This window comes from Diabrotica undecimpunctata, chromosome 2 (genome assembly GCF_040954645.1).
Source record: "Diabrotica undecimpunctata isolate CICGRU chromosome 2, icDiaUnde3, whole genome shotgun sequence".
NCBI classification, from domain to species: domain Eukaryota; kingdom Metazoa; phylum Arthropoda; class Insecta; order Coleoptera; family Chrysomelidae; genus Diabrotica; species Diabrotica undecimpunctata.
In genome coordinates, this window is record NC_092804.1 from 129412100 (window position 1) to 129425469 (window position 13370).

The window sequence follows — 13370 nt, forward strand, 5'->3', positions numbered from 1 at the left end:
GTCTCATCTAACGAGTTCAATATATTTCCCGCTACCGAAGTAAAGTAATTATTAAACTCGTTTGATGAAATATTACATGAAGTTACTTTTTTATTTTGAGTTTTATTCCTATGATAATTGATGACTTTCCAAGAATCTCGAGATATATTATCAGATTTTAAGAAAAACTGCTCATATGCCAGTTTTTTCTTTATTGATATTGTTAATTGATAGTGTTTTTTGAATTGATTATACAGAGTGTAATCACTAGTAAGGTTAGCAGTAATTTTTATCTTCGAAAGGTACTACGAAAGTACTACGAAAGGAATATCTACTGTATTCGCGTATGCTGAACCCGCTTTTTAGAAAAGTGACTGGAGATTAAAATTAAGTCCATTTGATTTTGTAAAGGGTCTACTAAAAAACTATATGGCATTATGGAATATACACACATCAAAATAATCTAGGGGACACCTATATATATATATATATATATATATATATATATATATATATATATATATAGCTTTAAATCAATGTTAGCAGCAAATACAAAAATAAATTTATGTTTTTAATCTTTTTTGTTGTTTTGTTGATTATTGTACCAACTTGGACTACATACTACATACTGATAAGAATGGCCATAAAAAATTTAACAAAACTTTTTTTGGCCTATTTGGCGTTTTTGGCCTATAAGATAAAAAGTAATATTTCTTTATTGGTACTTGATTTTAGATGTCTATGTGGATTTGTATTTAGTTTTGCAATTGACAATAATGAAGAGACATCATTTAAATCGCGAAACGCAGTGGCTTGCTATCGGAATGCTTCAAAAGTCAAAAATACGTTGCTGAGGTCCTCCACACGAACAGAAGTGTCATTAGTCGTTAGCGGTTAAGGTGTCAAGAAACTGGTGATGTTTCTGAACGTCATACAGGCTGTACAAGGATAACCAACCAGATCTTTTTGTTAGGTTGCAGCTTTGCGAGATCGCACGGTCACTGCATCACAATTACAAATGAGGCTGCAAGAGACCAATCAGATGTTTGTAAGTGACCAAACAATTAGATATAGATCCGCATGAAGTAGGGCTGAATATGCAAATTGAGTTAGATGTAAGTGGGCCTCTACTTTGTCCACAGATGAGTCCCAATTTGGATTTGCACCAGAGACAACACGGACAAGAATTTGAAAACGATCTGCTAATGCTAAACGATTGGCCACCGTGCAGGAGTTGCATAGACATCAAGGTGGCAGTATAAGTGAACGAGTGGCATAACTCTTGGTGGAAGAACCAATTTGGTTTGTCTGGAACGGTTTCTAAATGCAACTGACTACCGCGATATTATTCTCGAAACTATTGTTGTACCCTTTGCACACGACAACTGTTAATTACTGTGAGACAGTAATCAACAACAACGTGAAGATCATAAACTATACTAACTTAACCTAAAGACTACTTTTTTGAGAATTGAGGGGCAAAAAATTAGTTTTTTTTCTGTTATCATTTTTTAACATGGAATTATCTTTTAATTTTCTTAAGAGCTATTGCGATAATTCTAAGAAAAAATGTTTATTTTATATTCTGGTTACTTGTTTATAACTTTTTATTAAAAATATTTGAAATACATTATTTAAAATCCTTTGGTAATCTTGCATTTTGTTTTTGTCCCCTAGATTATTTTGATGTGTGTACCTTTGATACAGCAATGAGTTCCGCTGGTGTAATTAGTCTTCTGGCTTGTACAACATCATCTTGGATTTTTATTTGTCTATAGTATTGGATGAAATCGTCTACAATATGTTTTTTTGCAAGGTACATGCAAATCCCATTATTCAGTGGTCTAGATGGTATAATGTATGAGACATGTTTTAGAAATACAAAGGGCAGACTCGATCAGTAATTAGATAAACAAACTGGAATATAAGATGGTTCGTCACTTAACTTTTTATATATAAACTGTAAATTATTTGGAATACCAAATTTGCAAATATAACAACTACTTTATTTGTTTCTTCTAACAGTAGACTAATTTGATTTCCACAAGTACGTCTTTCTTCAAGGAAGGTTCGAATAAGTGATAACAATAAGCTTACTTCTACAATTAGTTTGCTAACAAAACAATATAATATTTACTTTTCGTTCCTGATACCAGACCACCGTTTCAAATAAAATCTTTTAATTAAAAATAAAATTTTTACGATAAAAATATGGTACTGAACTTGATCCACGTGCTTGGTACATGGTACCATGGATAGTATCAAACCTATCTAAACTAGCTAGTGTTAGTATTAAAAATTAAATTTTGAAAACACTCTTCATCCAAAATGTCAAATGAATAGTTCATTTTATAATTTGTGGTCAATTCCCAGCAATCAATTTGATAAAAGATATATATGCAGATAATTTTTACTTACCTTGCCGTATTTATGAGAAGAATTGATCGTATTAGCAGACCAATGATCGGTTTCTAATCTTGCTCGTTCGAGGGCACCAGTGATCGAATCGATTCTTGACCATTCGCGAACGTCGTGATCATGAAAAGGCGCCCCACTAGGGGCCGATGCAACTACCTCCATGTTTCTCTGTTATTAATTTCGTTTTCTTTACGCGTTTTGTTCGCTAGTCCGTTTCTGTACAAGGTTCGCTATCAAGTGATATTGACATCAACCTGAAAATAAATATAAACTGTAATTGTGACTTTAAAACGATACTAAGATAATACTGTACGATACTATAAAAATTATACAGTAAAGTAGCTCTTAAAAATTGTCTCAAGAAACCAGATTTAAATTGTGGTTACCGTAATATAGTGTGTCATTACTACAACCAGAAACAACAATTGCATAGAATACTATATGTGTTTTTCGGCTTATTTTCCGCTTCTTCTTTTTTATCGATTTCTTTTTATTTATCTCGACACTGTTCCTTTTTCTACCCCATTAATGCATTTTTCCTACGACCGTTTAATAACATTCTCATTACTCACTACTTTTGAACAGATAATAATACCCATTACTTTACCCGCGAGTAATAGTTCATTAATCACGGGTCATGCGATATTAAGGTCGAAACACACAGATCGTCTGCTACTCTTCTTGTAGATGGTGGGTGTGACATAACAGCTTTGAAGAGACACAGACGGTGGAAATCGATCTTAGTATCAGAGGGCTACATAGACGATTTAATTAAAAATAAAATGGACATTGCGAATAAAATTTTTATAACCACTAACTTCAATGCAAGTACATTATCGAGTTTTGTACAAAAAACACTAATAATTAGATCTAAATACTACTTCAAATTTTAATTTCACGAATTAATAAAATACAACAATAAATATCTATAATACTACAATAATCTTTCTTCTAATATAATTAAGATCGTAGAAAAAATATAGTATTCCACTAGCATGTAATGGCTATTAATCGCTTCGATGAATTATGAGAGGCTCGCGTCTCAAACTTCATCATCGTGAGTAATAGCCATCATTACATGCTCGTAGAACAATATACTATCTCTGTATGTTCTGTAGTGCCACTTTTTATAATATGGTTTTTAACAATCTCAATAAATACGGCATTCTATATTTTAGCTTTATTTTTGTTGATTTCATGCTTTATTTTTATTTTCTGAATTGTGTGTCCTGATAGGTCGTATAGCTATTTTGTAGGTTTTTGATTTGACTCAATTCCAATGTTTTTGCTCTGCCATATTATATCATTTGGATCTCATGAATTTTTATAGTTCTTGTGCAAAACATGAAAATGAGAAGAAGCATAAATTTGACTTCGAAAACATCAAAATTTTAAAAACTGAGCAAAACCAAAAAAAGAGGGAGATATACGAATCAATAGAAATAAGAAGAAATACGATCTCAATTAATGACAACAAAGATAAAAATAAATTCAAAATAATTATATATTAATGAAATAAACCATGAGATATCAGATATCAATTTTTACTTCTGTCAATTTTTTATATATTTTACAATAACTTTTTGTTCCTAATCTTGCACATTTTAGAATTTTGACAAAGGCAAGGGTTTCCTGCCGAAACGTAATAATAAAATCAATGGCACAATAAAATCTAGTTCCAAAGTTTGGTTCAAGAATCTCTACAGGCTATAATATATATATATATATATATATATATATATATATATATATATATATATATATATATATATATATTTATACATATATATGTTACAAGCAAAGCCCGAAATTGGACAATCCTAGCATTGTACGGAAGTTATTGTCCACTTCTAGCATTGTACCCCCAAACTGTACAATGTACGAAATGATCAAAATTAAAAATATTTATCGAAACTCTAATCGATTATTATTGACCAGCGACACACTATCGAATATTTTTTGTTAATTATTTGATATTTTTATATTTTCCAGTTATATGTAGATTTGTTTTCGAATCGACAATGTGATAAAATGCTGTATCAAACTAAAATATAAATAATAAGTAGAAATTGTTCTACAATAGAGTGATAATGTTAGTGAAACATTTCAAAGCTTCAAGAGATAGATACATCACTATGATGCAAGGAAGATGTTTGTGAAACATTTCAGATTTTATTTTCAAGAGATGTGTATGATAATTTAAAATAATCTAGTACTACAATCCACAAGTCAGAAGCCCTAATTAATTATGGATTTATACCCTCATTGATGTTTGTTTGTCGTTAATAAGAAATGGGAAATAATCGTAAAAATCGATATCTGTCATATTGAAATCGAACATTGTACAACAATTCTTTTATACAAAGTCCGACGATTATGACTATTTCGGAGATTGTACAGTAAAGGGGTACAATGCTAGAAGTGGACAAGATTTTCGGTATAATGCTAGGATTGTCCAATTTCGGACATTGCTCGTAATATATATATATATATATATATATATATATATATATATATATATATATATATATATATATATATATATATAATATATATATATATATATATATATATATATATATATATATAATATATATATATATATATATATATATATATATATATATATATATATATATATATAAACATAATTTATAGTTTGAAAACAATTGAAGATAGGTATAGGATACTGCACATAAAATTGGACGTATGAAATAATTATTTTGTATTAGATATAGGATGTATTTAAAATAAGAAAGCTGGTATAAGCCACTGTTACATGAAACAACTTGTATAAAAAGATTTTGTCAAAAAAATGCGAACTAATACAAATTCACATACCCGAGTGTTTTTCGAAACGTATTTTAAACTGAAAGTGTAGTTAATTCCCTTTTTAAGATAATAAATAATATCAAAATTCCACAGGAAAATAGCTTCAGAAGATTATTAACTTTAAATAAAACCTATTTGTTTCCATTCGCCTACTATAAGAAAAACTTTTACTTTTCTCCATGTTAACACTACCTTATAGAATTTTATTACTTGACCTTGACCAATGTCTTTAAATTCTTAATACTTTCTCTCGCCTACACTTTCCGTGTCATATTTGTGGAATATGGTTTACAAGATCTTTCACAAAATTATACAAAGCGAGGTTACCTCAATATAATTTTGAATATATCTATTTTAACGTTAGGTATTTTAAAGTTTAGTATTTATCGAAAATATAAAAATATATTTTGACGAAATCAAAGAGATACTCAAATACATAGAACTAACAAAAATAATGGTTTAATTTAAAAGAAAATAATCATGAATGAGACGAGAAAGTTAACTTTTGAACTAAATAATTAAATTTCTATAAAAATGTCTATACATGTTCTTTTCTAAAAAATATGTTAAAATAGGATGTGCAATGTGGCATTATGTGTAAAAATATAAAATGTATCGGTTATAAAAGCTGTAGTTAGTTGGCACTAGTTGCTGTCAAATTATTAAATATTATTAAATAAAATATTGGGAGCACACCTCACATAAATGAAAAAGAAACATCCCTCTAACTTTTGATAAAATTTACTAAAATATTCATTTTTTATTTGTAACTTTTGTTAATGAGTAAGATGGTTTGGTAAAGGATGGATTTCAATATGTGCCTTGATAAGGAAATGTTTCCGAAAAATTTGTAAAATATTTAGAAATGTTTCCGAAATAATTTTACAGTTAATCGATTCTCATCAGAAACAGAAAACAAAAAAATAATAAAAAAAACTTTACACGGCCTTAATGGAAACGAGACGAAAATTAAGCCGTAGAAAGGAATACATCCAGAAATCGTTTCAAGGAACGCAAGAAACACGAAAGCTGAAATCGATAATAGACTACATAATAATCAAACAAGATACCACAATAAAGATCAAAGATGTGCGAGTCAGAAGAGGAGCAGAATGTGGAACGGACCATAAACTACTGACAGCAAAAATGGGCATTAATTGTAAGCATAACAAGACCCCCTCTACAGAAGAACCATTGAACACTATAAGAGAAAAACAATACAATATAGAACTACTCCAAGAACAATCAATAAGAGAACTATACCAACAACGTCTAGACCAAAAATTAATAGAATTTAGATACGGCAACATCGAAGAAATATACGAGCATATAAAGGCGAGTATAAACATATAACAAATAAACAGTACTATTATAAAATAAATGAACCAACAAAACGAATAATTGAAGAAAAAAAGCAACTATACAGAAAATGGTTGACTACAAACAACGATGAAATTTATAAAGAATATAGAGAAAAAGATAGAGAAGTGAAAAAACTAATAACACAACAAAAAAATGAAGAATGGCAAAGAACCTGCTTGAATATTGAAACATACATAGGAGGTCCAAGAACTTCGGAGTCATGGAAAGTACTGAGAGGATTGAAAAAAAACTCAAAAGAAAAAATTAAATTGAGAAATATACAGGACAAAAAATGGAAGGACTATTACAAGGAACTGTTAACAGAACAAAGGTCACAATTCATTGGAAAAAAAACAGGCAAAGACGAAGCAGATCCCCACAACAAGAAATAGAAATAACAGATAGGGAAATGAGAACGGCCATAAAACCAATAAAAAATAAGAAAGTACCGGGACCTGAAGGTATCTCACCTGAACTTATAAAATACGGATCAAAAAATTACACCGGATGATACAATGGATATTTCAGAAAGCCATAAATGGAGAACAACTCCCAAAGGAATGGACGGAGGCATATACGACATCTATATTTAAGAAAAGAGATAGAAAACGATGCGAAGAATACAGAGGAATAAGCGTAATCTCATCAATAGGAAGATTATGGAAGACACTGAGAGAAAAGATAGAGCAAGTGATAAAAGGCAAAATCGGGGAGGATCAGGCAGGCTTCACGGCAGGAAAATCATGCATAGACCACACATACACACTGGAACAACTGTTGGAAAAGAAAAAAGCAAAAAATAGAGTTATACATTTGGCATTTGTGGACCGGAGAAAGGCATAGGACTCTGTACCAAGCGGAGCCGTTCGCGTAGGATCCAAAATGAGGTCCAAAAAAACGCCGAGGTTATTCCTGCAACAAGATCCATAAAAACCAATGAATCTTCTAGTTCAGATAAAATACCAAGTTGTTAAAGCTGACCAATGACCTCAGCCTGAATATTTTGGTGGGATTATTCAATAAAATATACACAATAGAAAGTATTCTATTTTTTAGCGACGTAAGATTAAAAAGTATTCTTCTGATCAAAACGGAACATCGAAAAGAAGTTTTCGTTTTCGAAACATCTCTCTAAAATTTTTTTTTCACTAACGTAAACCAGTTGTCCATGGCCACTTAACCAAATAAAGACTTGCGTCTCACATATATTTTCTGGACGAACCACAGACCATAACAATCCTAATCCCGTACTTTAAAGGTTTATAGGGGATGTACATCCTGAAACGGCATCTTCCCCGAATCTTCCCGGAATCCTAACAGTTGTTCATCAATTGTAAGATATGATGATGGAGTAAATGAAGTGTGGCATATTTTAATGAAAATATGCCACATATTCGCAGATATAAAAGAGGTAGAAAAATAAACTCTGCCCACTAGAAGAAATCGAAGTAGACCAAGACGGTCATGGAGAAAAGATGTCGAAGATGCAATAACCGCCAGAGTCAATTACAAGAATTGAACAATATAAAATATACCAGAATCCAGATAACCTAACATTAATTAAAATAAGACGGCTGCACTGGATGGTAGATGTGAAAAGAATAAAAGAAGGCAAAATACCAAACAAAATAAGCAAACAAGTGCCAGTAGGAAAAATAACAAGAGGAAGACCGAAGCTGAGGTACATAGAATAAATAGGAAATGACATTAAAATTTAAAAAATAAAAAATTGGGGAAAAAAAGCAGAAGAAATAAAATAACTAAATATTTGAGGAAGTAAAATGCAAACAAGCTTAAGTCACAAATAAGTAATTTTTCAGGAAGGGCAAAAATCTTGTAGCAATAGTATTGGTTCCAAACATGAGTTTAAAACACTTATTTCAGTTAGGGTAGCTAAAAAATAATTTCAAAAATTGATTTTGTTTTGGCAATAAGTATTTTCTTTTGCATGAACTCAGTGGAAATAAGTCGTTTTGCATGTAAAATGTTGTAGACCTAAGATGATTTGCATGAAAAATGGTTTTATGAATAAACTTCTATTTTTGTAAAATAATAATATGGGTCTTACCTAAGTGACAAACATCGTCATAATAGGTAGTTAATGCAACAAACAAACAGTTTTTTAAATATGGAAGTCACAGCGCTCATCGTCGAAACAGTCACTCATTACTTCCTGCTCCTCACCAGCAGCTGCTGTGGTGAGTTCATCAAAAATCAAACTCTTGTACCAACCAAGGCATGAGTCAGAAAAACATTTTTTCAAAAGTTTGTAAACATCATTGTCTTTTCTTTGGTTAACACATGAGGAAGTGGGAAGAGGATAAAACACTCTTTCCTTAATACTTTTAGTTTTTCAAGCGTCTTACCAACACATAATTTTTGTAAGACTTTCCTTTTCCCTTTTTTCGGGGAGGTGTACAATTTCTTCTTGTGTCCGGTAGCATATTCTAATTCTCTTTAGTTCACTAATTGATTTGATGTCCTGATAGTATTCACTTAGCTTCTTAGTATCAAGAAGTGGCCAATCGTCTCCTAGTGCTCTTACCTTTCCGATACCAGTGATTGATGTTTTGTGTGTTTCCAAAAAATGAATCAGTATTCTCAGGACCATATTATTTTTATTTTAGAAAACACAAACATCGCTGTACAGAACAGCCCTAAAAATCAGCTTATTTAAAATAGATAAAGAGAGCCGATGGTATTTCCACACTGCTTTTTCCTGCCTGATTCTCTGTCCAAGTGTAGAACATGTGGTTTTGAGTTTTAAACCAGTAATACAAAAGTTATAAAACCAAATCTGTCTCGCGTAATAAGCTTCTTGAATTCGTCTTTTCGGTTGTGGCAAAATTTGTTGAAGATCAAAACAAAGGCTAACAGAATGAGAAACATCCATTTCGATGTACTCATAAAGGTTCTTCGCTCTTCTTGAACGAATTTGCTTTTCAACCATAAGCTGGGTATTTTCAGCAGACTGTGCTGGTGCACTTTTAATTTGCTCTGTGAGAAGGCAGCACGTACAGTAAGTATCGGTTTAACCTAATGTTAAAATTTTACCTAGTATACTAATACTTAACTCACTACTTAGATATAATTTTTTGGACTCCTATTTTTTGTAATGTGATTCAGTTCCTCTGGGCTTTTTTTATGTACTCTTAACACTTTTCTTCTTCAAATAGTTCAAATTTTTGGTAGAGTCACCTCCTCTTTTCAAAATGTACTTTTTTGGCAATGTTTTTATTGTAGTTTCTCCAATACCAACAACAGTGCAAAGAACCTTTAAATATACAGTTTTAGCACTAGACAGTTGGAAAAAAGTATTGTATTGAGTCCTTTCGCTCAGGTTCACGTTTATTTTTGTTTTTGTTTACCGACCTAGGCTTATGTCTGTTGATTTGTGTTGTATAATCCAGACTGGCAATTATATTGTCTTTTTTTTTTCGTATCTGGAACTTTATAAAACTCTTTTTCACATAAAACGTTTATTTTTGTGCTTAACGGTACAAAAACTAGGGCTCTTTCAGGAACTATATACCTGGTAATTTGTTCGCTTTTCTTTTTTCCTCCTGAAACTCTTCTCTTTCTAGTTCTAATAATAAAGTAATTATTAATTGTTGTTAAATACTTTGACAATAAACCCCCACATAATCTCAAATTTGTAAGACTCACCGGGTCAGCTGAATGTCAGTTGCAGAGTTCCTATTGGTTGGTTGGAAATAAGCTGGTTAGCTTGGACCAGTATAGTGGAAATAAGTTATTTCGAATAAGGTGATTTTTAACATGCTTTTACCATCGGTAATATTTTTTTTGCATGAATCAGATAAAATAAACCACTTTGGCTAGAACAGAACAATGCATTGGCACATCTAACTCGACTTTGATTTTTGTGTGACTTAAGGCTGTTTGCATGTTACCTCCTCATTTCTACGACGACAAAATTATAGTAATACTGTGTTATGTTTAATATTTTTTAAATAAGCACAAATTCTTCATTTAAAATAATACATACTATCTAGTAAAAAGAATGCCAACAATATCCTGCACATGTGAAACTATCTTCGACATTTTGAAGGAATGAAAATACAATGAAATTCCAAAACGCATTCTTTAGGATGTAGTAAGCAGTGTCGGGCGAGAACTAGAACTAATTAAATAAACGAAATTGTGAAACCTGTTGACAGACCGAAGGATAAATATTGCAAAATGCAGTTTTGGATTCCAAAGATTCTATTAATTACGAAATTCTAAGGAAATAACGTTAAAGACCGGTTAAAAACCATCATTTGTACATACCAAGGAATGCAAAATATTTACTTATACTCGTTGGCTTAATCGAAGAATGTTTTTGTTAATCTTTAAATATTAATTTATCGGTAGACATGACAAATATAAGTAATTATTCTGCAGCATAAGATTAAAACATTTAATATTAAAAGATGTTCAGTTAATTTTTCTTTTACCATGACAAGAAAGTAATAAGTAACTCAAAAAATTAAGATTCTTCCAAAACTTAAACAAAAGAAAAAATATTTTTTTCAATCTGCAAAGGATTTAAATACGCATAGGCATACTTGCAATAAGTTGTTAAATCTGTTCTTCGGGTATATGTTCGTTCATTCAACGCTCTGTTCAGCTCTTGAATCTTTTCCTGCAACGGTTGTCTTTTTATAATAATTTTCTTTAAAATATTCCATAACTTTTCTAACGGATTCATGTCAGGACTACAAGCAGGCCAATCCAAAATAAGAATTTGGACAATATTTAGGTAGTACATGACGATTTGCGTAGTAAGTGGATGCACATTATACTCCGTAAATAATAAATTATCCCCAACAGGGTGTTAGGTTAACTCTCCTGTTAGAGGTTGATGAAATGCGATGAAAATTAATGCTCGACGAAAATTAATTTGGTGCGTCTGTTGAAAGAAATACCCGCTTATACCATAACACCTCAGCCTCTAAATGGCGTTCTGGGTAAAACAAAGCAAGGCGCAAATCGTTCCCCGGGTCTCTTCCATACACGTATGCATCCGTCTGGAGATTGTAAGCAAAAACGGGACTCATCCAAACCCATTACAATACTCAATTGCTGAACAGTACAGTCTCTGTGATCATTCCTAAATCTCATCCTGCTGGCTCAACGAACTGGAACGCTATTCGAAACTAAACCACTTTCATGCAGGAGTTTTCTTACAGTTCGTGTAGAAATATGAGTTCCTCGAGCTTTTAAAAATCGACTAGTGAGAACATTTAACGTTCAAGAGCGATTCCGTAATGCAGGAATATTAAAAAAACGTTTATCGCGCTGATTTCTACAACTTTTTATGTCTGATCCTGGTCTTCTTATGTATTTACCAGTCTGACGATACTTTGTTAGCATTATGGATGGTACTTTTGGCAATATTCTAACAATTTGCAATATAACATATACTGCGACCATCTTCATGTAATGCCACAACTTTTGCATTATTTTCGGGAGTCATACTAACACGATTTGAAAATACTAATAAACAGTAATCTAAGTTTATCATAATAAACCTAAAACTTATTGTAAATGCAATAAAAATTGTAAAAAATCTGTTGCTAGTAAAAAATGATGGATCATTTTTTGCTAAATATGAAAGTTTAGGTTCTATGGCGACGCTATCATTTAAAAACATTAAAAGAACCGTTTTTATTCTTACGAGTAAACGTTTTTTGATTATTATTGTATAATTCCTTCCCACTAAAACCACCATAAACTGAAAAACTAAAAAAAAAATCGGTTGCCTGTAAAGTCGGTTTTACGGGCGAAGATTTTACGTGACAACGTCTTTTTCTCGGTAGAATATTTATTGATATGAATATTATTAAATTGCACAATAGGAACAAGGAATTGAATGACATTAATAATTTACTTAACACTATCAACATTTGTCAATAGTATGACATAACCTATAAACTCAGTTTCTCAACTTTTGTGTCAATCTAACAATTAATCAATCAATCATAGTTTAGGATAATGAAATATTAGTGTACAATTATTTACCTTTATTGTTGTAGTTGTTGTAAATGACGAATCTAAGCACTCCACATTTTCACTACAGACACAGCTGACGATACTTTAACCACACGTGTGAACTTGTATTATGACGCTTTCTCGGTTTTCCAACGCCAAGAACGCTCGAGAAAGACAGAGACACAAGCACGCACCGATTCAACGCGCCTAATTCTCTAGTGCTGCGCGCGCAGCGGACCGATCATGTTTGAGTGGGAGAGAGACGCAAGGCATTCGCCGGTCCGGCGGGCCTCTCTCTCGTTCGGTGACTCATCGTAACAGACGTGAGCGGGCGTTACACTTTTTCATGAGTGACTCCGAGCCACAACCTAATTTAAGACGTTGTCACGTCAAAAACATAAAAAATGCAAGTGTCCAGATTTTTTTGATCAGGAGTGTATTTACCTATGGAAGAAAAGTTTAGAAAAATTACATTTATGTATACAAAATAATTTAATCATAAATAGCACTTTTTAAGCTTATAATCAATTACAATAATTCTGTAGAATTTAGATCAAAATATATGGCAAAAAAATATTCGGAAAACTGGCTCAAAAATACAACTTTTTTAAAAAGAAAAAGTGTTCTACGATCCTTAGGAGCCAAGACAGTCATTTTTTTAAATCACCGTTACGTTAATTAATAACAATAAGAACTGAAATTAACCAATATTTAAAAAAAAGACACAAAATTATTGAAAATTGTTTAAACAGGAGTGTTGCAAAAAAAGAGTTCTTTTCGTTTCG

At 31.5% G+C, this 13370-nt stretch overlaps 1 protein-coding gene across 6 annotated transcripts in view; it reads right to left on the bottom strand.

Annotated features, from left to right (window-relative positions):
* Positions 1 to 13370, bottom strand: part of LOC140434866 (uncharacterized) — a 541244-nt gene that overhangs the window by 251664 nt on the left and 276210 nt on the right. For all 6 annotated transcript variants that reach the window (XM_072523454.1, XM_072523453.1, XM_072523449.1 and 3 more), the window contains exon 2: positions 2398 to 2651. In XM_072523454.1, the coding sequence (XP_072379555.1) occupies positions 2398 to 2559 (162 nt within the window). In that variant the 5' untranslated portion in view covers positions 2560 to 2651. The remainder of the gene's footprint in view (positions 1 to 2397; positions 2652 to 13370) is intronic.